This window comes from Neoarius graeffei, chromosome 26 (assembly GCF_027579695.1).
Source record: "Neoarius graeffei isolate fNeoGra1 chromosome 26, fNeoGra1.pri, whole genome shotgun sequence".
NCBI classification, from domain to species: Eukaryota; Metazoa; Chordata; class Actinopteri; order Siluriformes; family Ariidae; genus Neoarius; species Neoarius graeffei.
The window spans coordinates 44,461,706-44,485,838 of record NC_083594.1 but is presented as its reverse complement, the minus strand read 5'-3'; the positions used below and the strand labels follow the sequence as shown (position 1 = coordinate 44,485,838).

Below are 24,133 nucleotides of genomic sequence, written 5' to 3'. Positions count from 1 at the left end.
GCTGCCATCCAGACGACGTCTCTTTCAGGGAAGACCTTGCATTTTCCAACATGACAATGCCAAACCACATACTGCATCAATTACAGCATCACGGCTGCGTAGAAGAAGGGTCCGGGTACTGAACTGGCCAGCCTGCAGTCCAGATCTTTCACCCATAGAAAACATTTGGCGCATCATAAAACGGAAGATGCGACAAAAAAGACCTAAGACAGTTGAGCAACTAGAATCCTACATTAGACAAGAATGGGTTAACATTCCTATCCCTAAACTTGAGCAACTTGTCTCCTCAGTCCCCAGACGTTTACAGACTGTTGTAAAGAGAAAAGGGGATGTCTCACAGTGGTAAACATGGCCTTGTCCCAGCTTTTTTGAGATGTGTTGTTGTTATGAAATTTAAAATCACCTAATTTTTCTCTTTAAATGATACATTTTCTCAGTTTAAACATTTGATATGTCATCTATGTTCTATTCTGAATAAAATATGGAATTTTGAAACTTCCACATCATTGCATTCCGTTTTTATTTACAATTTGTACTTTGTCCCAACTTTTTTGGAATCGGGGTTGTACAAATACCTTCATTCCATATGCTTTCCGCTTCTCTTGATCCTGGGAAAGTGTTAAATCCCAGAAGAACTTTTTTCCCACCAGGACCTACAACAGCGCCCTTTATATCTTCATCCACTTGGATAAGATTCTGTATCATTGGATATTTTGGGAAAAGAGTCTGCAAAACATTGCGGTAACTATTCCAAATTATTTTAAAATCTTAAAACTCCTTTGGAATAGTGTGCATCTTCTTCCTCTTCAGATCCTCTGGTCCGAAAGACTCGGGCAGCAGTTCTTCAACTGTCCTCTCTATGTACGAACCATCTGATTTGGATAAGTACACCACCCAGCTGCCACCAAACTGATGACATGAAAAATGACATAGTCGTTCCTGCACATTCCTAGCCATTTAAATAATAAAGATTTGATGCTTGACTTACTTCTCTCATGAACTGCCGACACGCTCCACAGGGGGAGATGAACTGTTCACACAAATCACTGTCAAGGCAAAGTGGTCTGACGTAAATGATTGCTATATTAACAGCTGATGAATGTATATAATAACCATAATAACCACTGGCGCTGTACCTGGCTATTGCGATGGCTTTGAAATCTCTGTATCCTTCTGATACGGCCTTCGAGATGGCAGTCCTCTCTGCGCAGATGCCCAGGTTGTAGCAGGCATTTTCAACATTGCAGCCTATTTTGGGGAAAATAAACAAGGTCAGGTTGCTATTGTCGCATTGAGTTGAATTTTTCATTGTGATTTGATCAAATTTGTTTATTACAGCACATTTGATGGTAGTTCAGTCTGAAATTCAAATCACTGGGGAAGCCATGGCCTAATGGTTAGAGAAGCAGCTTTGGGACCAATAGGTTGCTGGTTCAATTCCCTGGACCAGCACAACTGGCTGAAGTGGCCTTGAGCAAGGCACCTAACTCCAACTGCTCTAGCATATCTTGTGTCTGATTAGCCAAAGAAAAACTGATTGATGTGATTATCAGTTTGGGTGGGGCCCAGCCAAAAGTAAGGAAAGGTTTGTATTAATGCACTCCTTCTAGCACGTTATCATTTTAATTTCATACACCAATCAGCCATGACATTAAAACCAGATGAAGAACATTGATCGTTTTGTTACATTGGCACCTGTCAAGGGCTGGGATATATTAGATTCTGCTGGGAATTAATTCATATGGATGTTAGTTTGATACATACCACCTACCTAGACATTATTGCAAACAAAATGCACCCCTTCATGGTACCGGCATTCCCAAATGGCAGAGGCCTCTTTCAGAAAATTTATTCAAGAATGGTTTGAGGAACTTGATGCAGTTCAAGGTGTTGACCTGGCCTCTCAATTCTCCAAATCTCAATCCGATTGAGCATCTGTGGATTGCCCGAGGCAAACAAGTCTGATCCATGGAAGCCCCACCTCACAACTAGGACTTAAAGGATCTGTTGCTAATATCTTGGTGCCAGATACCGCAGCACACCTTCAGACATCTTGTGGCATCCATGTCTTGACAGGTCAGAGCTGTTTTGGTGGCACAAGAGGATCTACACAGTATTAGAAAGGTAGTTTTGATGCTATGGCTGATGAACGGATTTAAAAAAAAATGTGCAATTGTTGGTATGAAGTTTTCTGTAAAGACACACTTTTTTTTTTTTTTTTTTGGAAGGAGTCTCCAGTGTCGACATTGTGTAGCAGTTAAATTTGACTTAGGTTCTCTAACACGACACACCTGAGAGTTTCGACTGTCACTAGCAATAACTACTAGTTTAAATAATATTGGCTGGCTTTTTTTTTCATGGTATATCAGATATATTCCATTCAGCTAGCACGATATTGAATAAGTCGAAGACGAGTAGTTGAATGGAATACATCTGATATGCCATTCATATCAGCATATTCAAAGGCCATCGTTAGCTTGCCCGAGTTGGCGCTGTTAGTGCGGTAGTGCAATCACTTTCCAGCCAGTGTAGTGTTCATCAGTAGTGTTGGTGAACGCAAAAAAGCAGTGTTATTGGGAGCAAGTTGCACAGGCTAACGACCAACAAAACTAAGATTTTTGTCTCCAGATTCTTCTCTTCTTCTGCGCATTCTGCAGATTCTTCTGCGCGCTTCGGCAGCGCATTGATATCTGAGCTCCGTATCAATGCGCTGCCGAAGCGCGCAGAAGGTGTTAGTACGCCTGTCATTATAGTGCGGACTTTCCATAGCATAGAAAATCGCTACGTTTCAATTTGTGTAACTGAACTTGTTTCATATCACTGGTCATATAAACCTATGTAAACAGGAAAAACGCGGAAGAGTTTGGTCGCATCTAACTACAGCCCCAAAAAATACCATTGGCCATACTGAGCCTAGCTACATTGCTAACAGGAGTGACACTGCGTCTGACTGACTGGGAGGTCGAGCAAAGCTCGGAGAGGTACGGAGCAGCTCGTCTCAATTCAGATAAGAGCATATTTCATTATGGAAGTACGGTGGACTGTTCCTTTAAGGCTTAGCTGGGACTAGTTTTAAGCTACAGATCCCTTTGTTACTCTCCCGCGTGCGCTGCGTCGTTCCCTCGCTCCCCTCCTCCTTGTCGTGCGCCTGCGCACGCTCTCTCTCCCTAGCTCCTCCTCATCTCGTTAGTGCGCAGCCGCACACGCGCGCACACAGACACACACTCTCTCTAATACATGTAAAGAATTTCAGTACATAGGTTATATAATAGAAGTTGTTTCATTTAAATTGAATTTTACAATCCACAGCGTCCATCAATTCCATAAAACACGTTTAAAATAAAGTGTTGGTAATCTGGTAATTTTTCACTGGCTGTCTAATAATGTCTGTTTTATTTACAGCCTCAGTCTCACCTGTGAACACTTTGCCGTCATGGGCCACAAGTGCAGCCCCAACTCGGAACTTGCTGTAGGGACAGTATGCAAAATTTTTAGCCTCCAGAGAGTGTCGGATCAACTCCTTTACCCCGGAGGAGTTTATATTCGAACCCCGTGTCAGCTCATGTAGCAGTTCCTGTCCCCCTTTCAGGTCTCCCATTTCACTCTGTGGTCTTTGTGTCTGTAGCTATGTATACAGGACTTTCTGTATTCTGTAATGCATTCTACAGTATGTTCTATAACACACACTACACTATATTCCATAAACATTCTATGCACTATATACTGTAACACATTCTACACTACATTCTGGAACACATTTAATATTTAATTTTGGCTGGCTTTTTTATGCCTCCGCCACCGTAAGGTGCAGGACAGTGTTGCCAGATACTGCTGACGTTTTCCAGCCCAAAATATGTTCAAAACCCACCAAAATGCACTTAAAACCGCCCAATCTGGCAACACTGGTGCAGGAGGCATTATGTTTTCGGGTTGTGCGTCTGTCCGTCCGTCCCGAAACCTTGTGAACACGATATCTCAAAGGCTAATGACAGGAATTTCACCAAACTTTCACCATTTGTGCACTTTGGGACAAACATGAACTGATTAGATTTTGAGATCAAAAGGTCTAAAGTCAAGGTCACTGTGAGGTCAAATGTCTGTCCGAAAACCTTGTGAACACAATATCTCCAAGGCTGATACAGGTAATTTCACCAGGTCAAGATTACTGTGAGGTCAAATGTCCATCCCCAAATCACAACTTAATAAGGTGTGTAGTCTACCGGGCGGAGGCATCCCCATCGACGCCGTCGGCGTCGAGTTCTATCTAGTTTTTTTTTCATGGTATAGCCAATATATTCCATTCAGCTAACATGATATTGAACGAGTCGAAGATGAGTATTATTTATTATTATTATTATTATTATTATACATACGCATTCGTGTCTTTCTCTTTCAAAATTCTCTCAAAATCATCTGTATTTAACAAAGCAAACCTGGCAGCCATGTTCATTTACAAATTGTCACAGTTGCTCACTAGCGCAGAAGTTTTACATGTAATATGTATCTTATGGCATTTTCACTTGTCGGCGAACAAAGAAATGTTTCTGCGCATGCGCAGCAGAAAACTCTCATTGGATATTCTCATCAGCTCTGACGTGTGGCGTCATGTCTTGATAACCATGCAATTTCGTAAATCATATTCAATGCTTATTCTCCATTGGGTGGAGTGACATAATACACGTAGGAAGCTGGTTTGCTGAACACTTCAAGTGAAATAAATACATTTGTGCGTAAATTAAGAAGAACAAGCCTTTATTTTTGTCATATTCCTTCTCCGCATTTAACCAGCGGGCATGCGTGCACACACAGAGCAGGGCTGTTTCTAGCTATTGAAAAGACCAGGGGCTAAATCCAGTTTTCCTGGGGTGTGCATTTTTTAAGGGAGATTGGCACAGATAGGTTGGGGAGGTTGTATCCAACTTTACAAGATATCACCCACACACATTCAAAGGTTATGACATCTTTTATTAGTGATGTTTGCACTGCTCTTTTTAAATGTATGTACTTCTCTCACTCACTCACTATCCGGTTTAACGTCCATCATCCACCACCGGTGGGTTGGATGCTGCATGATGCGTTCATAGGCTACTTCACTTCAGTTTCTGTCTCATTATTAAGTTATCAACACCCATAATGCATTAGGAAACTGAGTCATGTGTCAATTGACTATTAAATATCACTAAAATTGATCAGTTTAATAAAAATATATAATTTCTCACTCAAATATCTTGCCTTTAGGACCATAAAGACACCAATTCTAAGGTACATTATTATATTGCAACATTCAAAATCCCAGATGACATCCAAGTCAGTTGTTTTCAATTAATCTGTTACTATTTTTGAGAGCGAAAATACCTGGGGACTATAGCCAGCGAGAGCGAGTGAACAGCGGGCAGAATAAATAAATACATTTGTGGGTAAATTATATGGATCTGTGATACCTGCATGACTCAGTTTTTGGATGTAACATGATCTGCTGATATTAAAAAAAAATTTAATCATTTCAGACAGATTGTACTGACTGCAGTCCTCTCGATTTTTCTTCATTACCTGTCGTGGCTACGTTTCTTTGTTTGCCTGGCAATATGGTGGGTGCTGCATGATAAGCAAAAATCTGCGATTATCACTGAAAGTCCTCTATAGCTCAGTGTTTTGTTTTTAAATCCCTTTGCAGACTTTACCCTGAGTTGACACACAGCCAATCCCTGTTCTAGGATCTTCTCTCCTCCTTTACTCCACCCCATGTTATTCAGAGCGCCGTTATGCATCGAGCACACACGACTTTCATCACCACACCAAAGTCGAAGGTCACTCAGTGCGTTTACATGCACATAGAGAAAATCGAATTTCTGCCGTAGCGCGACTGAAATCGAAGTTCTAAATGCCATGGAAACACCTTAGCTCGGCTGAAATCGAACTGGATTTCTCGTAATCGAGCTACGCGACCTAGATTATGCGATTGTAGCCGAGCTACTTAGTGCATGTAAACCCTATCGAGCTACGTAGTCGAGCTACTTACTTCAGCACTGCCCCTTCCAGAAGTGACGAGTGACGAGACCACAAGCAGGAAAAACAACAGCCTCGGTCGGCATGACAACAGTAGTAGTAGCGAGCAGCAGAAGAGGTCAGGAGGAACAAGGAGAGCGAACGTCGTCGTTCTTCTTGTGAACACGGAACTGATAACTTTGTTTATACTCTTGAATAGCTCTTCTTCATGATGACAACCAGAAGTGTATCAACACGATGGGGCGTGTAGCGCCACCTGTGGCTCGGGTGCACAATGTACCTCACACAATAGCTCGATTTCCTTGTGTGCATGTAGGATTGGATTTCTCTGGCACCCGTGCTGGGACCCTTAGCTCGATTACCGACAGTAGCTCGATTTGGATGTGCATGTAAACGCACTGAGTGAGTGATGACTGCAATGCTTTGTGTGAAACTGGAATGAAATCAACTTGTTCTTCAAAATTGAAAGCTTCATGTGCAATAATGTGCCTGGGTGATACAAGCTTTCTCATACAATAGGAAATTAATCAAGTGATTATCATTTTTAAAAATAATTATATTGGTCTTAATACTTGGTTATGGCATTGAAATTCTGCAGAAAAGCAACAATGCAGAGTGATAACACAAAGTCCATTTTATTCTTCCTTTTTTTTAAGTACAAATACTCCATCTATATGTATTTTTATATTACAGCACATTCATGTACAGTACTGCTTTTTGCAGGGTAGAGTGACATTTCATTAGCAAACATTAAAACTGTCAGTTTAGTCACAAGCCAACGCAAACGAGGCTCACCACAAACGGACATTCTGACTCCATTTTCTTTTTTTCAGTCTTTTTTTTTTTTTTTTTTTGGTCAAACTCAAGACATTGGCCAATGGAGAACCAGATAAACACCTTTTTCCCCAAGTATCAAGATTTTATTTTTATAAATAAAGTCCTGTGCAAAAGTCTTAGGCACATGGAAATAAAGGCTGTAGACCAAAAATGGCTTAAAAATAATTAAATGAAATGTTTCAACATTAAAAAAATACTACAAACAGCAGCAAGCCATAATAAATGAAACAAAGTCAATATTTGGTGTGAGATGACCCTTTGCTTGAAAAATAGTCGTCTCCGGTACAATGAGTGCAGTTTTATAAGGAAATGAGCTGTAGGCTTTACTGAGCATCTTACAGAGCCAGCCACAGTTCTTCTGGACACTTGGATGGTCATACTTGCTTCTTAAATTTGCACCAAAACCCAGTCGCCTTCATTATATTTTCTTTTTTCATTTGCAAAGTGGGGCGGCACGGTGGTGTAGTGGTTAGCGCTGTCGCCTCACAGCAAGAAGGTCCGGGTTCGAGCCCCGTGGCCGGCGAGGGCCTTTCTGTGTGGAGTTTGCATGTTCTCCCCGTGTCTGTGTGGGTTTCCTCCGGGTGCTCCGGTTTCCCCCACAGTCCAAAGACATGCAGGTTAGGTTAACTGGTGACTCTAAATTGACCGTAGGTGTGAATGTGAGTGTGAATGGTTGTCTGTGTCTATGCGTCAGCCCTGTGATGACCTGGCGACTTGTCCAGGGTGTACCCCGCCTTTCGCCCGTAGTCAGCTGGGATAGGCTCCAGCTTGCCTGCGACCCTGTAGAACAGGATAAAGCGGCTAGAGATAATGAGATGAGATGAGATTTGCAAAGTGGTCTCTTATAAAATAAACTATGCTGCTCAGACACTAGCATTTTTTTCCTGTAACATTTAATTTTGTGCTGGAAAACGAACGTTTGGACTCTAAAATGTTTTTGTACTGACTCAGTAATGTAGACTTCATAAAATAGAAATCTATAACAAAGTTTGTATGGAAAAAAAATAGGGGTCCTAAGACTTTTGCACAGTACTATGTGTGTGTTTATATATGTGCGTGTGTGAAAGTTTGTGCCCCCCCCCCAAGGGGTTTTCAAACACAAAGCGTTAAAATGGACTTCTGCTTTACAATTTGCCTGCAAATAAAAATAATTCCAGGAACGTAAATGAAATCTGGAACAAATCAACAATCTATATGGTCAGATAATCAACAAAAAGTTATCCCAGGTTGGATCTGAATAAGGATCTGTAGAACATCTTAGCGAGTGAAAATACAGTGAATATTGACAAACTGGTCTAGTATTTCCGATTATAAGCTTACAATCAACCAAATATATGATTATGAAACTTATTTCTAGACATGTTTTACTCATTTCAAGCATGAAATCATGATGTTCTAGCCTACTGGCAGATTTTTCTTTTATTTATTTCTTAGAAGAAGCAAAATGATCTAGCCATTAAATTAAGAAAATTTAAAGCTTGAAATGGGCAAACCTCTAGAAAACATCCATCCACTATCCGTAACTGCTTATCCTGTACAGGGTCGCGGGCAAGCTGGAGCCTATCCCAACTGACTATGGGTGAGAGGCGGGGTACACCCTGGACTAAAGTCAGCAAGTCATCGCAGGGCTGACACATAGAGACAAACAACAATTCACACCGACGGTCAATTTAGAGCCACCAATTAGCCTAACCTGCATGTCTTTGGACTGTGGGGGAAACAGGAGCACCCGGAGGAAACCCACACAGACACGGGGAGAACATGCAAGCTCCACACAGAAAGGCTCCCATCAGCCACTGGGCTCGAACCCAGAACCTTCTTGTTGTGAGGCAACAGTGCTAACCACTGTGCTGCCCCATCTAAAAAAAAAAAAAAAAACACAAAACAGGCTGAATATAATCTTATATTTGATTTATAATTCTCATAATAAGAAAGAGATCCATTTGCTCATATTCAAGATATTAACACTTGCTAAAATATCCTTGTCCAACAAAAATGTCAGAAAAAGCTTTTGCAACCTGTAATAATGAAGAAACTTGTGTGAAACCTAACACCATTAAATGCCTTGGATTTTGTTTGTTCAGTCTTATGTGCCAAAAATGTGTGATCGTTCCCATACATTCCCCACCAAAGTTTTAGAAACACCCCTTACCTTTGACCTTTCGTAATTTACCTCGTAATGTCCGATTTTCGCTGACCCCAAACTAATTTATGAACGACAGTTTCCCCAGACTTCTACCAGGCAGGATATATTCACTCAACAATTGATATGTCACTTCTTCCTGTAAAAAGCTGCAAAAAGAACAAAAACAGTCTAGCCACTTTGGGTGTCAATGATCCAGTTGATCCACTGGATGTAGTTACGAACTTTGGTGTAGACGCCAGGGAAATATGGATTGGCACAACCAATGCCCCAGGAGACGATGCCTTCAAAGTAGCCGTTACATACGAGAGGGCCGCCAGAATCACCCTGCCATGAAAAGGAATAAAAGTTAAAATGCCACGGTGTCCATAGTCTTTGATCATGATCATTGACCTACGAGGAAGGATTTACTTTATGGTCAATGGTAGCGAAAGACGATACCATATACTGTACATCTATACTAGTGACTAATACCAAGTGTAAGGATTTTGATGTAGTACATATTTTATACATTTATTTTCATTCATTCTCAGGAACTGTTTTATCCTGCTCAGGGTTGTAGATCCAGAGCCTTTCCCAGGAAATACCTTCACAAATCTTGGGGTAATTTTGTTTAGCTAATCCACCTACCATACTGGAAAACCCACATAAACAAAGGAATAACGTGAACCGCTTCACAGACTCTAACCAGAACTCAGGATGTAACCTGTGACCTCGGAGCAATGAGGAAGCAGTGCTACCCACGGCGCCACCCTCTGTGGAAAATACAGTCTAATTTGCATACTACAGTGTAACCTGTACTGTAAAAAGGCTTCCTCATTTGGTTTTTATTTTTTAAATATATTTCAGGGTTTTTAGCTTCCTTAGGCCACTTTAACAGGAACTTGTTCTTGATTCTCAGATTCCTGATCTTGGCTGCAGGACTGGAACCCATGTGGTCGTCTGCTGTTGCATGCTGAGATGCTTTTCTGCTCACCACAGTTGTAAATAGTTACTTATGAGCTGCTGTATCCTTCCTGGCAGCTCGAACCAATCTGGCCGTTTCTTCTGACCTCTCTTATCGACAAGACGTTTGTTTCCACCCACAGAACTGTCGCTCACTCACTCAGTGCGTTTTTTTTTTTCCGCACCATTCTGTATAAACTCTAGAGACTGTTGTGTGTGAAAATCCCAGGAGATCGTCAATTTCTGAAATACTCAAACCAGTCCATCTGGCTCAAACCAACACCCATGCCACGGTGGAAGAAAGTCACACTTTGAGATCACAATTTTTCCCGTTCTGGTGTTTGAAGTGAACATTTAACTGAAGCTCTTGATTTGTATCTGCATGATTTTATGTATTGTGCTGCTGTCAAAGGATTGGCTGATTAGAGAACTTGTGTATACGCTTTTTATCTGTTTTGTACTATGAGAGCTAAGTGAAACCGGAGTCAAATTCCTCGTGTGTCCCCACATACCTGGCAATAAAAGTGATTCTGATAAAACAGCAGGTGTTCCTAATAAAGTGGCTGGTGGACAAGCAAAAGAAGGTCTTTGGTAACCCATTTCTAGACTTTATTAAACTTAGTTATTCCTAACATACCTGGCAACAGAGTTTTCCTCTCACCAGCAGGCAATTTTGATTCATTATGCCTTGTCCAATTAACATTCAGTGCCATTATGTACATACTAGAACTGAACCCAACTTGTGTACTTAATATCTGTATTTGGTTTTTATACCTGATTTACCTGGCATGAGTCTTTTCCTCCCAGTGGAGAGCCGGCACACACCATGTTGTTTGTTATCTTGTAGTAATAGTAGAGCTGGCATGTGGGGATGATCTGTACATCTACAGCACGTAGGACTGGAGACAGATGGTAGCTGTAGACCTCCGTGACCCCCCAGCCACTCACCACACACATCATGTCACTGGAGAATGGTGGCATGTTTGTGCTTGGCAGCTGAACCGGCTGCACGTTAGCATTCAGGTTAGCTGGTCGTTCAAGCTGAAACACACAGGAGCACGATCATTCATTCGGTCATTCATCTAAAGTAACAGCTTTATCCTAGTCAGGGTTGCAGTGGATCCGAAGCCTATCCCAGGAACACTGAAGATGCAAGGTTGAAATAAATACACACTGGATGGGACACTTGTCCATCGCAGAGCACCGTTTCCACACAAATTCACACACCCCATTTCACCTAGGGGCAATTTAGTATGGTCAATCCAGCCATCAGGATGTTTTTGTTCCCTGGAGCTTTAAGGTCTTTCCAAATTGCAAATACTTTCACTGTACAACCACAGCACAGTGACCCACTGAGCTTCCTAAAGCAAAGAATTGGATTCATCATGATGAGACTTTTTGAAATGATTGTTTACAACCCCAATTCCAAAAACGTTGCGGCACGTATTAAAACTGCATAGCTCTGTTGTAAAAGAGTCCGGGTGCTAAACTGGCCTGCCTGCAATCCAGACTTGTTTCCCATTTAAAACGTGAAGCATTATGAAGTGCAAAATATGACAAAGGAGACCCTGGACTGTTGAGCAAATGAAATTGTATATCAGGTAAGAAAGGGCCAACATTTCTCTTTCAAAACGACAGCAATTGGTCTCCTCAGTTCCCAAAAGTTTACAGTGTTGTTAAAAGTAGAGGTGATGCAACACAGTGGTAAACATGCCCCGGTCCCACCCACCCCCCTTTTTTTTTTTGGAAACGTGTTGCTGACACCAAACTCAAAATGAGCATATATTTTTCAAAAAACAACATTTCTCAGTTTCAATATTTGATGTCTTTGTACTATTTTCGATGAAATATAGGGTTTCCATGATTTGCAAATTATTGCATTTTGTTTTTATTTACAATTTACACAGTATTTTGTTTAAATCAGGCGGCACGGTGGTGTAGTGGTTAGCGCTGTCGCCTCACAGCAAGAAGGTCCGGGTTCAAGCCCCGTGGCCGGCGAGGGCCTTTCTGTGCGGAGTTTGCATGTTCTCCCCGTGTCCGCGTGGGTTTCCTCCGGGTGCTCCGGTTTCCCCCACAGTCCAAAGACATGCAGGTTAGGTTAACTGGTGACTCTAAATTGACCGTGGGTGTGAATGTGAGTGTGAATGGTTGTCTGTGTCTATGTGTCAGCCCTGTGATGACCTGGCGACTTGTCCAGGGTGTACCCCGCCTTTCGCCCGTAGTCAGCTGGGATAGGCTCCAGCTTGCCTGCGACCCTGTAGAACAGGATAAAGCGGCTAGAGATAATGAGAATGGGATTTGTTTAAATCCCTAAACTGCCAGATTCATTCAACTGGACTCGCAAGAAAGGCCTTTAAACCTCAATTGCTTCACAATTAGTTATCGCTAAATATGAACAGTTTATGATCATTAAGTTTTTGATAATTTATTTAAAAATCTGACTTTTTCTTTCCCCGCTAGGTTAAGGTACGTTCCTTGCTAAATTCTACACACCTACAGGTTTCCCCATCCGAAGCGGTTCCAATTAAAACTCTTTGCTTCTAAGAATGTAATGTAAGCTATACTGTAAACAATGTTTTAAACCAGTTGGAGAATCTAATTTGAAGTGGCCCACCAAATGATGTTTGGTTTCACTTACCTTCAGGAGCATTATGTCATTATCAAATGTCCTGTAGTTGTACAGGTAGTAGACCAGGGTTCTGGAGACATTAAACTCCTGCTCCACTCCCTCTTTCTTGAAGAGATCGTGCTCACTCAGCACTACTTTGATCAAATAGTTTCTGCAGATCAGAGATGTTAGTATAGTCTAAGCGCAAATGTTCATTAGTTGTTTCATTGTAATGCTTTCTAGTCTGATGGCTTCTATTTATCAAGCTAAATGCTCAGATTTAGGCAGGAAAAAGAATCAACAAGAGTGCAGTCAACTGGATTAAAGCCGATTTGACGTGGCTGCAGTACTCACGGCTTCCAGCAGTGTGCAGCAGACACCACCCACTGTGGGTGAATAAGAGTTCCTCCACAGTAGTGCTGGTTGTTGTACTGTAGCGACGCCTGGTATTTTATGGAATACAGTTTAACCTCTGGGCCTCCAATGATCCTTTGCTGTAGGGAAACTATGATAGGAAGAAGCTCTAGTACTTGGGATCATGGTTCATGATTCATCATTCATCAACATGCCAATAGTTGGATTCATTCATTCATCTTCAGTAACCACTTTCTCCTAGTCAGAGTCAATGCAGATACGGAGCCTATCCCAGGGTGTGAGTAAACACCCAAGCTGGGATGCCAGTTCATCACAGGGTACCATGTACACACTCATTTACACCTTGGGCAATTTAGTGTAGCCAGTCCACCTACCGATGCAGTGTAGCTCCAGAGTCCTGGGTCCAATCCTGAGCTCAAGATACTGTTAGAGTGGAGTTTTGCATGATGTTCCTGTCTTTGCATGAGTTTCCTCTGGGTTAAATTTCCCACAGATGTGAATGAGTGTGTATGATATCCTGGTATGCCTTGTACTCTGTATTCCTGGGACAGATTTTGGATCCACTGACAGGATAGAGCATCTATCCATTATCTGTAGCCACTTATCCTGTACAGGGCTGCAGGCAAGCTGGAGCCTATCCCAGCTGTCTATGGGCCAGAGACGGGGTACACCCTGGACAAGTCGCCAGGTCATTGCAGGGACAAACAACCATTCACACCTATGGTCAATTTAGACCTACATGTCTTTGGAGTGGGGGGAAACTGGACCACCCGGAAGAAACCCACGCAGACACGGGGAGAACGTGCAAACTCCACCCTCATCGGCCGCTGGGCCCGAACCCAGGACCTTCTTGCTGTGAGGCAACAGTGCTAACCACTACACCACTGTGCCACCCAGGATAGAGCAGTTACTGAAAATGAATGAATGAATCTATTTACTGGCATGTTTCAGGAAATAAGAGGAAACCCATGCAGACATGGGGACAACATATGAAACTCAGTGTAACCCAAGACTCTACCCCACCATTTTACTATATCTTATACAATTGTCTGTTGGTAGTTTGATTTTTTTCAAATGATAAAAACCTATTATTATTATTATTATTATTATAATTATAGACTGTATATCAGTGTTGTAGTTGAGTCACTAAACTTCGAGCCCGAGTCCAGTCTCAAGTCCCCAGTGTTCAAGTCCGAGTCAAGTCCAAGTCATTAAAGAAAATTTCGAGTCAAGTCCAAGAACAAGACTCCACCTGCACCATTTGAACGGTGGCTGTTGCTACCTTTTTGTGAAAGTTTCTCTGCTACTGTGTTGGACTAACGTTACTGCTCGACTGCCCCATTTTAGTTAATAGGCTACAGATTAAAAAGCTTGTTCATCAAGCCCCGCCCACTATCAACAGGGCAAATAACATGAGAAAGGGTTAACACTAGCTAGTTCATCGGTCAGCAAGCAAGCGCCGCGATCAACAGAGCAATGAACATAGCGTGTCACTTCCTTCTCTGGGTGGAGTCTCGCCAAACGACGATTGAAGTTCGAGGTTGTCCCCGTCGTCTCCTCAATAGTTCTTCTACATATGGAACACATAGCAGTGCATTTTTTTTTTTCCCCCCCCACTGCACGAGAAGTCTGTATAAGCAAAGCGGACAATCCTAGGGGCGTCTCTCCAGGCATTTTAGCGTCATTAACGTTAGTTTGTTCCTGAGCATGACGTATGAACAGGCCAATGTGCATTCTCTTGCACAAAATTAGTATAAAAATTAATCTAGATATAAATATCTTATGCCAATTTATTATGGCATGCTACAAAAAAAAGAAAAATTCAGAGTCCTCGTCTCCAATTTACGAGTCCAAGTCAAGTCACGAGTCCTTAAAATTGGGGCACGAGTCAGATTCCAGTACTACAAACCTGCTGTAGATACTGTATACAATACTGTAGCTGATTGTGATAGAACACAATCTAGTTTGGTTGTTTAACGCTGTGTTTTTGGATTAGATATATTTCACTTACATTATAAGCAAGGAAAACTTTACCTTGAATAATGGAAATGACAAAAAGCAGTGAATATTCAACACAGTTCTTCATGCTTTAAAAAAAAAATCAGAAACACAAAAAAGTTAGAGGAGTTAAAAACCAGCTACGCAGAACCATAAAATGTAAGGCCCGATCGATCAAACAGTCTAACATGCAAATTCTAGAGTATATTACCATCTTATAAAAATGACTATTATAATATCAATTGCAGTACTCACTTTCTATCTGGTACGCGCATCACAGCTCGGGAATAGCAGGTCCTTCAGCACTGGTGACACTGAGAACCTTCAGTTTGTTTTTATACTGTAACCACATCCATCCCTTAGATATAATAGCTTCCCGTGTGTATTGTTTCCTCAACACAGACCGAGACAATAGTAAGAAATGCCGTAGTCCTGTAGAACAGATTTCAATAGTGTTGGTGGACTCCCTTTATTCAGTAACTGTTGGGCCTCTCCAGTTTTTCTGTAGCTTGACAAGATAATAATGGATTGAGCTAATGTACTTGGCAGAACTATATACTTTCTTTTTGTATTAATTGCAACACTTCATGCCTGAAAGTAATGATGGATGTCGTTTCTCTTTACTTAGTTGAGCGGTTCTTGTCATAATATGGATTACTACAGTTGTGATGTGGAATAGGGCTATTTACTGTGTTTTTATTGTTTACTATGGCCTGTTTGATCTCAAACACATTAACAAGGCAAGAAACTCGTCCGCTAATGAACTTTTGACGAGGCACGCCTGTTAATTGAAAAGCATTCCAGGTGACAACCTCATGAAGCTGGTTAAGATAATGCCAATAGTGTACGAAGCACCATCAAGGTAAACGGCAGCTACTTTAAACAATCTAAGATATGAAACAAATTTTGTTTTTGAACGCTTTGTGTTTGTTTACCAGATAATTCCATTTATTATATAGGTAAGAGTGTTTTTCATACAAAATACATCCGGGATATTGAGTAACATATTTTCCAATATCCTCACTCGTGAGGAAATTGATCAATTTTTTTTTCATAAGTTTGGTACTTTGTGTTTGTGAATGTGTCTATATAATAAGAAAATCACACAATAATTTGAAGATATGAGGTTAATAATCTCATGTTGAAAAACTCACATTTTGCAGATGAAATACATTGTGGATCTGAGTGACATATTAAAATAATATTGGTTGCTGATGAGTGGTATATTGGATATATTCCATTCAGCTAGTATGATATTGAATGAGTCAAAGATGAGTAGCTGAATGGAATACATCTGGTATACCATGAAAAAAAAAAAAGCCAGCCAATAATATTTATTATTATTATGATAATACATACACACTCCTTTCAGGTGTTCAACGCGTCTTTCTTTCAAAATTTTCTCAAAATCTTCCGTATTTAACGAAGCAAACCTGGCGGCCATGTTTGTTTACAAATTGTCCCAGTCGTTCACTAGCATGTAAGTTTTACATCTCTGACGTGTGACGTCATGTTGTCTTGACAACCATGCAATAGCGTAAACCATATTCAACGCTCATTCTCCATTGGGTAGAGTGACGTAATACACGTAGGATAAGCGATATGCTAACAATATTGCATGCTATCAAATCAAATGAATTAAAAAGTGTCCTGTATGTACAGTATGGACCCTTTTCACGTGACGTCACGACAAATGCGGCCGCCATTTTGGACATGTACTACCAGTAGTTTACCACAGCCAACATTGAGGAACGGCAGCAAAGAAAGTGTTTATTTTCAGCAAGACTTCCATCATGCCACTATATTGTTGTGCACCTGGATGTAGTAACCATCAACAAACAAGGCAAGGGTTATCATTTTATCGGATCCCGGTAGATGCTGACCGACGGAGAAGATGGATAGCGGCACACCAACGCTTGTGTAGTGACCACTTTGTTGGAGGTAAGACGAATAAAATTAGCCAGAAAAGGCATTACATTGCTGTTAACATTCCATTCTAGTTTACTGTAATTATGATCTGGCAGCTATTTACACCGGATCCAGTGTAAATAGCTGCCGGAGCCAACGTCCGAGGTTCCGGAGCGCGCTAGCTCGCGGCCGGCCGGAGCGCACTCCGGCAAGCTCGGACGTTGGCTCCGGCAGCTATTTACACTGGATCCGGTGTAAATAGCTGCCAGATCATAATTACAGTAAACTAGTAAATACAGTTTTCTGCATCTCGCTCCGTTTTCTTTTAAGTTTGTCGCCTTCCTCGCATTCAAACCGATTCAAGCCGAAGCCCACTATATGTCCAAAATGGCGGTCGCGTTTACGAAGGTCATGTGACTGAAAAGGGTCTACGTCACTCTTCGTGTTTTCCTGCTGACCTAGATGTGCATTGTCAAAATGGCAAACCGGTTCAAAATTAAAATCCTTTTGATTAACTTGTATATGTTTTTTTTGTGTGTGTGGATGCGTCCATATAATATAAAGAATATTACATGGTGGTGCAAAGATATGAAGCTTATCTTCTCGTGTTGAAAAATATTTCACTTGTTTGCTGCACTCACTCATGAAATATGTTCACCACTCGAAGATAAACTTCATATCATCTTGCCACCATGTCATAGAGATGTTCTGTCTATGTTCCATATGCTATTTCATTGTTTTGATGTCTTCAATATCGTTCCACAATGGAGAAAATAGTCCAAATAGAGAAAAACTTGTGAATGAGCAGGAGTGTCCACACTTTTAATTGATACTGTATGTTATTCAAGAAATTTGATTCAAATAACACGATATATTTAGGTTATTTTGCATTCTGAAAAGTCGAATCTCTTTGCCATGCTATGCCAACCACTGGGGCCAGCACGATTTTTTTTTGGATGTACCATTCAAGATTAATTTAACCAGTTCCTTCGAACTAATCCACAGTCATCAGTCAGATGATATGCCTAGATTTTGTTGCCGACATCAGGCTGTTTCCCACTGTATTATCAGCTTATAATCTGTCTGTTTCTGTGTTCATTCCTGACCTCTTTAAGCAGTGTTACAGAATGAGTGCACATTATATGGTATTGTTCTGCTTTCTCCCCTGGGCTGATAGCTACACCGGGACAGTATGTCTGTCCAAACCAAGTTACAACCCACAAGTTGAAATACAGCAGTCAGGCCAGCACAGAGAGGCCAGCGCGGGTTAGATTTACCATGCGTAATATATCCATATGGAAGAAGAGGGATATATGTGATTTGTATAGTACTGTTACAAAAGTTAGCTGTTTTTGTGGACTCACCCTGATGCCGTTAATTGTTGGGCACACATTCATGAAAAATTTGTTTGGTTCCATTTGGTGGTCACCCACCAAATGGAACCTCCACTGATTAGATAGATGGATATGATTTCACAACTACACAGAATACTTGATACATTATTGAAATTGTGGGCGTATTAATAGGGGCTCATTAAAGTTGACATTTGTAAGATTTGAAAGTGCTTCAAGTAACAAGACGCATTTGAAAATGGAATGTGAAGTAGTAGGAGGCATGAGGCAAGTGTGTAATTTCAGCATGTTCTTCATTTGGGTGAAATCACAAATCCATAGTGGCATAAATCAAAGAAAAGTTTGGGAACGATAAACTGGGATAATCTACAATTCAAGCTGGAAAAGCCAGAGAGAAAACCAAGGCTTGGAACTAAAAAATATAAAAACGCAGGATCATACTGCAATGAATGCAGAATGTAAAAATGCAGGGTTGCGGGCAAGCTGGAGCCTATCCCAGCTGACTATGGGCAAGAGGTGGTACACCCTGGACAAGTCACCAGAGGGCTGACACGTAGAGACAAACCATTCACACCTACGGTCAATTTAGAGCCACCAATTAGCCAAACCTACATCTCTTTGGACTGTGGGGGAAACCCACGCAGACATGGGGAGAACATGCAAACTCCACACAGAAAGGCCCTCGTCGGCCACTGGGCTCAAACCCAGGACCTTCTTGCTGTGAGGCGACAGTGCTAACCACTACACCACCATGTTCCCGTCTAGCAGGTTTCATTTATTTGATTTGATAGCATGCAATATTGTTAGCATACCGCTTATCCTACGTGTATTGCGTCACTCTACCCAATGGAGAATGAGCGTTGAATATGGTCTACAATATTGCATGGTTGTCAAAACAACATGACGTCACACGTCAGAGACGTAAAACTTCTACACTAGCAAGTGCGACAATTTGGAAACAAACATGACCGCCAGGTTTGCTTTGTTAAATATGGAAGATTTTGAGAGAATTTTGAAAGAGAGCGCCCCGTTGAACACCCGGAAAGAATGCGTACAGTGAGGCAAAAAAGTATTTAGTCAGCCACCAATTGTGCAAGTTCTCCCACTTAAAAAGATGAGAGAGGCCTGTAATTTTCATCATAGGAATACTTCAACTATGAGAGACAGAATGGGGGGGAAAGAATCCAGGAAATCACATTGTAGGATTTTTAATGAATTAATTGGTAAATTCCTCGGTAAAATAAGTATTTGGTCACCTACAAACAAGCAAGATTTCTGGCTCTCACAGGCCTGTAACTTCTTCTTTAAGAGGCTCCTCTGTCCTCCACTCGTTACCTGTATTAATGGCACCTGTTTGAACTTATCAGTATAAAAGACACCTGTCCACAGCCTCAAACAGTCACACTCCAAACTCCACTATGGCCAAGACCAAAGAGCTGTCAAAGGACACCAGAAACAAAATTGTAGACCTGCACCAGACTGGGAAGACTGAATCTGCAATAGGTAAGCAGCTTGGTGTGAAGAAATCAACTGTGGGAGCAATTATTAGAAAATGGAAGACATACAAGACCACTAATAATCTCCCTCGATCTGGGGCTCCACGCAAGATCTCACCCCACGGGGTCAAAATGATCACAAGAACGGTGAGCAAAAATCCCAGAACCACACGGGGGGGACCTAGTGAATGACCTGCAGAGAGCTGGGACCAAAGTAACGAAGGCTACCATCAGTAACACACTACGCCGCCAGGGACTCAAATCCTGCAGTGCCAGACGTGTCCCCCTGCTTAAGCCAGTACATGTCCAGGCCCATCTGAAGTTTGCTAGAGAGCATTTGGATGATCCAGAAGAGGATTGGGAGAATGTCATATGGTCAGATGAAACCAAAATAGAACTTTTTGGTAAAAACTCAACTTGTCGTGTTTGGAGGAGAAAGAATGCTGAGTTGCATCCAAAGAACACCATACGTACTGTGAAGCATGGGGGTGGAAACATCATGCTTCGGGGCTGTTTTTCTGCAAAGGGACCAGGACGACTGATCCGTGTAAAGGAAAGAATGAATGGGGCCATGTATTGTGAGATTTTGAGTGAAAACCTCCTTCCATCAGCAAGGGCATTGAAGATGAAACGTGGCTGGGTCTTTCAGCATGACAATGATCCCAAACACACCACCCGGGCAATGAAGGAGTGGCTTCGTAAGAAGCATTTCAAGGTCCTGGAGTGGCCTAGCCAGTCTCCAGATCTCAACCCAATAGAAAATCTTTGGAGGGAGTTGAAAGTCCGTGTTGCCCTGCGACAGCCCCAAAACATCACTGCTCTAGAGAAGATCTGCATGGAGGAATGGGCCAAAATACCAGCAACAGTGTGTGAAAACCTTGTGAAGACTTACAGAAAGCGTTTGACCTCTGTCATTGCCAACAAAGAGTATATAACAAAGTATTGAGATGAACTTTTGTTATTGACCAAATACTTATTTTCCACCATAATTTGCAAATAAATTCTTTAAAAATCAGACAATGTGATTTTCTGGATTTTTTTTTTCTCATTTTGTCTCTCATAGTTGAGGTGTACCTATGATGAAAATTACAGGCCTCTCTCATCTTTTTAAGTGGGAGAACTTGCACAATTGGTGATTGACTAAATACTTTTTTGCCCCACTGTATGTATCATAATAATAATATTGGCTGACTTTTTTCGTGTTATATCAGAAACTTGTCTTCAACTCGTTTAATATCATGTTAGCTGAATGGAACATATCTGATATACCGCTCAACACCAGCCAATATTATTTAAATATATATCACTCTGTTTCATATACTGTACCCATGTCAAGAAGTCATGACCTAGAGAAGCAGCTTTGGGACCATAAGGTTGCCAGTTTGATTCCCTGGACCAGCAGGAATGGCTGAAGTGCCCTTGAGCAAGGCATCCAACACACAACTGCTCCCCAGGCTGCTCTGGATAAGAGCGTCTGTGAAATGTAATATAATGTAAAGAAATACTAATCAGTGAAGCACAGAAAATTAATGAATTATGCAATTTTCACCAAAAAAAAAAAGGCTGTATGTTCTGGGAAGAAGTTTTTGTTTTTAAAATGCTTCATATATCGAAATTTTATACTGAATATTTATAAAGCATAATTTACGGACATATTTTAGCCACCGTACTAATACAAGCATTGTATTTCCTTGCTGGGTCAAAGAGGAGAGTAGAATAGAGGAGATAACATACTTCTTTTTTCCTTTTTTTTGCCTGAATGGAACCTTAGATACTTGTGGACAGCTTCTGCTGTGGTTTCCTCTTGGAGTTGAGAGGTGGTTCTTCAGTTTTAGCCAGGTCTAGTCACACGCTTTAGCCTTGCCTTGCCATCATGCACAGGATACTGTTTTTGTCCTTTGTGCTTGTGAAGGTCTTCACAGTCAGCGGTAAGTAGATTTTTAATAAACGCTTGCATTCGGAAAACTAATCTATGTGTTTTTGACTTATTCTTTAGGTAGTCGCGGAAAGGCATACTTAAATATTATTATAAGCTGGCATATCTGTGAAGATACTCAGTCGTCCAGCTACATAGTAATCTGTGGCTGGTAGAAGAGAGCAACTGGACTTGCTTGAATAGTCTTGAAGACGTTTCGCCTCTCGTCCGAAAGGCATCCTCAGTTCTGTCTGTCTAATAGGGAGTATCAAGTATTTATCCTCTCATGGATCATCATAGAATCCGAATGCTGATGGCTGCATTGTAGGTGGCTGATAGATGTCATAGACCCCACCTCTGTTCAGTGATGGTCGTTCCAGGTTGACAAAAATGAACGATCCTCTCTGGCTAAGATGTCTGCCAGTTTTCTGGAAGTCCTCTCATACTCCCGCACCAGTCGAAGGGAACTCATCCCAAAGTGCGTAGAAACATATCTGTGAAGATACTCAGTCGTCCAGGTACATAGTAATCTGTGGTTGGTAGAAGAGAGCACTTTGGGATGAGTTCCCTTCGACTGGTGCGGGAGTATGAGAGGACTTCCAGGAAACTGGCAGACATCTTAGCCAGAGAGGATCGTTCATTTTTGTCAACCTGGAACAACCATCACTGAACAGAGGTGGGTGTCTAAGACATCTATCAGCCACCTACAATGCAGCCATCAGCATTCTGATTCGGATTCTATGATGATCCATGAGAGGATAAATACTTGATTAGACAGACAGAACTGAGGATGCCTTTCGGACGAGAGGCGAAACGTCTTCAAGACTTTTCAAGCAAGTCCAGTTGCTCTCTTCTACCAACCACAGATTATTATAAGCTGGCCTGCCGGTTTTTAGTATGATGCGATTATCATCAATGTCAGTCGAGCACTCATTTACAAGCTGTTTATCTTTACATTCTGGATATACAGGATTCCCTCTATAATCAAGAACAACTTATGCTTTTCATGTGTTTTTTTAATTTTTTAAATTTTTTATTTTTTAAATTCAACCTGCTCAATATTCACATTTCTCGTTAGACAGCGGGTAACTCTGTTGTTGCCCTTCTCTCTGAGGTTTTTTTTTTTTTTTTTTAAGTGTGTGTGTCTTAGATAAGCCATCTGTGATGCCTGAAAGGTCTTTAAATCTTGAGCAATCTGTTCTTTTTTTTTTTTATACCAGGTCAAGATTTCTTTCAAGGCCAGAGAGCTGGTGATTACGCACCATCAATACATTCAATCAAATATATTGTGTCTTTGCAAACCTCAAAAGGCCAGCATTTCTGTGCAGGATCCCTGGTGCATAAATATTGGGTTCTCACTGCTGCACACTGTAATAAAGGGTGAGTCCCTCCTTCTTTACTTGGCAAATTATTCTCTTTTTTGCTGTTTGCAAACAAATCACGGCATGGAAGAAACAGAGTCTCGGGCCAATCGCACACCCTTTGGATGCAGTACAAGCCACAAAAAAAAACAAACAGGGAAAACTGGCACATCCTACGAAGAGTAACCTTGATGTGTCATTATTGTGTTTCACGAAAAAACACAAATGCTTATCTGTAGTTGTGAATGCAGTTTCTTGCCCCAAACCTCCCATACTGGCCCATTGTATCTCAGTAGGCACCTGAATCAAGTGCATGAAAGCAATTGATAGTTTTGTAGAACATAATTGTAAACAAGAATAACAAATATTTTTTATGTGTAAGGGTTAATATAGGATAAAATTAAGATGATAACCTTTTGCTTGGCAGCACGGTGGTGTAGTGGTTAGCGCTGTCGCCTCACAGCAAGAAGGTCCGGGTTCGAGCCCCGTGGCCGGCGAGGGCCTTTCTGTGCGGAGTTTGCATGTTCTCCCCGTGTCCGCGTGGGTTTCCTCCGGGTGCTCCGGTTTCCCCCACGGTCCAAAGACATGCAGGTTAGGTTAACTGGTGACTCTAAATTGACCGTAGGTGTGAATGTGAGTGTGAATGGTTGTCTGTGTCTCTGTGTCAGCCCTGTGATGACCTGGCGACTTGTCCAGGGTGTACCCCGCCTTTCGCCCATAGTCAGCTGGGATAGGCTCCAGCTTGCCTGCGACCCTGTAGAACAGGATAAAGCGGCTACAGATGATGAGATGAGATGAACCTTTTGCTTGATTCTAAACCCATCTCTTATTTAATAACTATTAAGTAAGTTCCTGGTTCCTAAAGTATGGACTGGGGGTCATTGAGCGATTGATTGATTGATTGATTGATTGATTGATTGATTGATTGATTGATTGATTGATTGATTGATTGATTGATTGATTGGAATAATTTTTCATGGCCGTGGTGAAGAGTAAAGAGATCTAATGAATAAGACACAATGGGACATGTTGTGTTAGGAAAATAACCCATGAAGGGGTGGGGTGGTGTGATGTGATGTAACGCAAAGCTACTCTTACCAAAAGATTCCCTGTATCGACAATTATCCAGATTTTTTTATACACCTAAGCAAGTCCATAGCAGCAAAATGTCCATTCAGTGGCCAGTATA

The 24,133-nt window shown here is 41.5% G+C and overlaps 3 protein-coding genes across 4 annotated transcripts in view; 1 reads left to right on the top strand and 2 right to left on the bottom strand.

The window, feature by feature from the left end:
- The window catches only part of dnajc16l (DnaJ (Hsp40) homolog, subfamily C, member 16 like), a 57,392-nt gene extending 34,571 nt beyond the window's left edge, over nucleotides 1-22,821 (top strand). Inside the window, exon 19 of one of the 2 annotated variants that reach the window (XM_060910839.1) lies at nucleotides 22,804-22,821. The gene's annotated coding sequence lies outside the window, so the exon portion shown is untranslated. Of the gene's footprint in view, nucleotides 1-9,887; nucleotides 10,452-22,803 lie in introns of those variants that run through there. The other variant, XM_060910837.1, reaches the window with a different exon arrangement.
- Nucleotides 769-3,598, bottom strand: cdab (cytidine deaminase b). Its single transcript, XM_060910848.1, has 4 exons — nucleotides 3,415-3,598; nucleotides 1,137-1,248; nucleotides 989-1,046; nucleotides 769-909 (listed from the first exon to the last, which is right to left on the bottom strand). Exons 1-4 carry the CDS (start codon nucleotides 3,596-3,598, stop codon nucleotides 769-771), a joined length of 495 nt encoding a protein of 164 aa, XP_060766831.1.
- On the bottom strand, nucleotides 9,133-15,311 carry si:dkey-33m11.8 (trypsin-3). The gene is made up of 6 exons (XM_060910846.1): nucleotides 15,168-15,311; nucleotides 14,949-15,001; nucleotides 12,894-13,044; nucleotides 12,570-12,711; nucleotides 10,715-10,972; nucleotides 9,133-9,313 (listed from the first exon to the last, which is right to left on the bottom strand). Exons 1-6 carry the CDS (start codon nucleotides 15,185-15,187, stop codon nucleotides 9,158-9,160), a joined length of 780 nt encoding a protein of 259 aa, XP_060766829.1. The 5' UTR covers nucleotides 15,188-15,311; the 3' UTR covers nucleotides 9,133-9,157.
- Nucleotides 22,822-24,133: the final 1,312 nt, after the last annotated feature.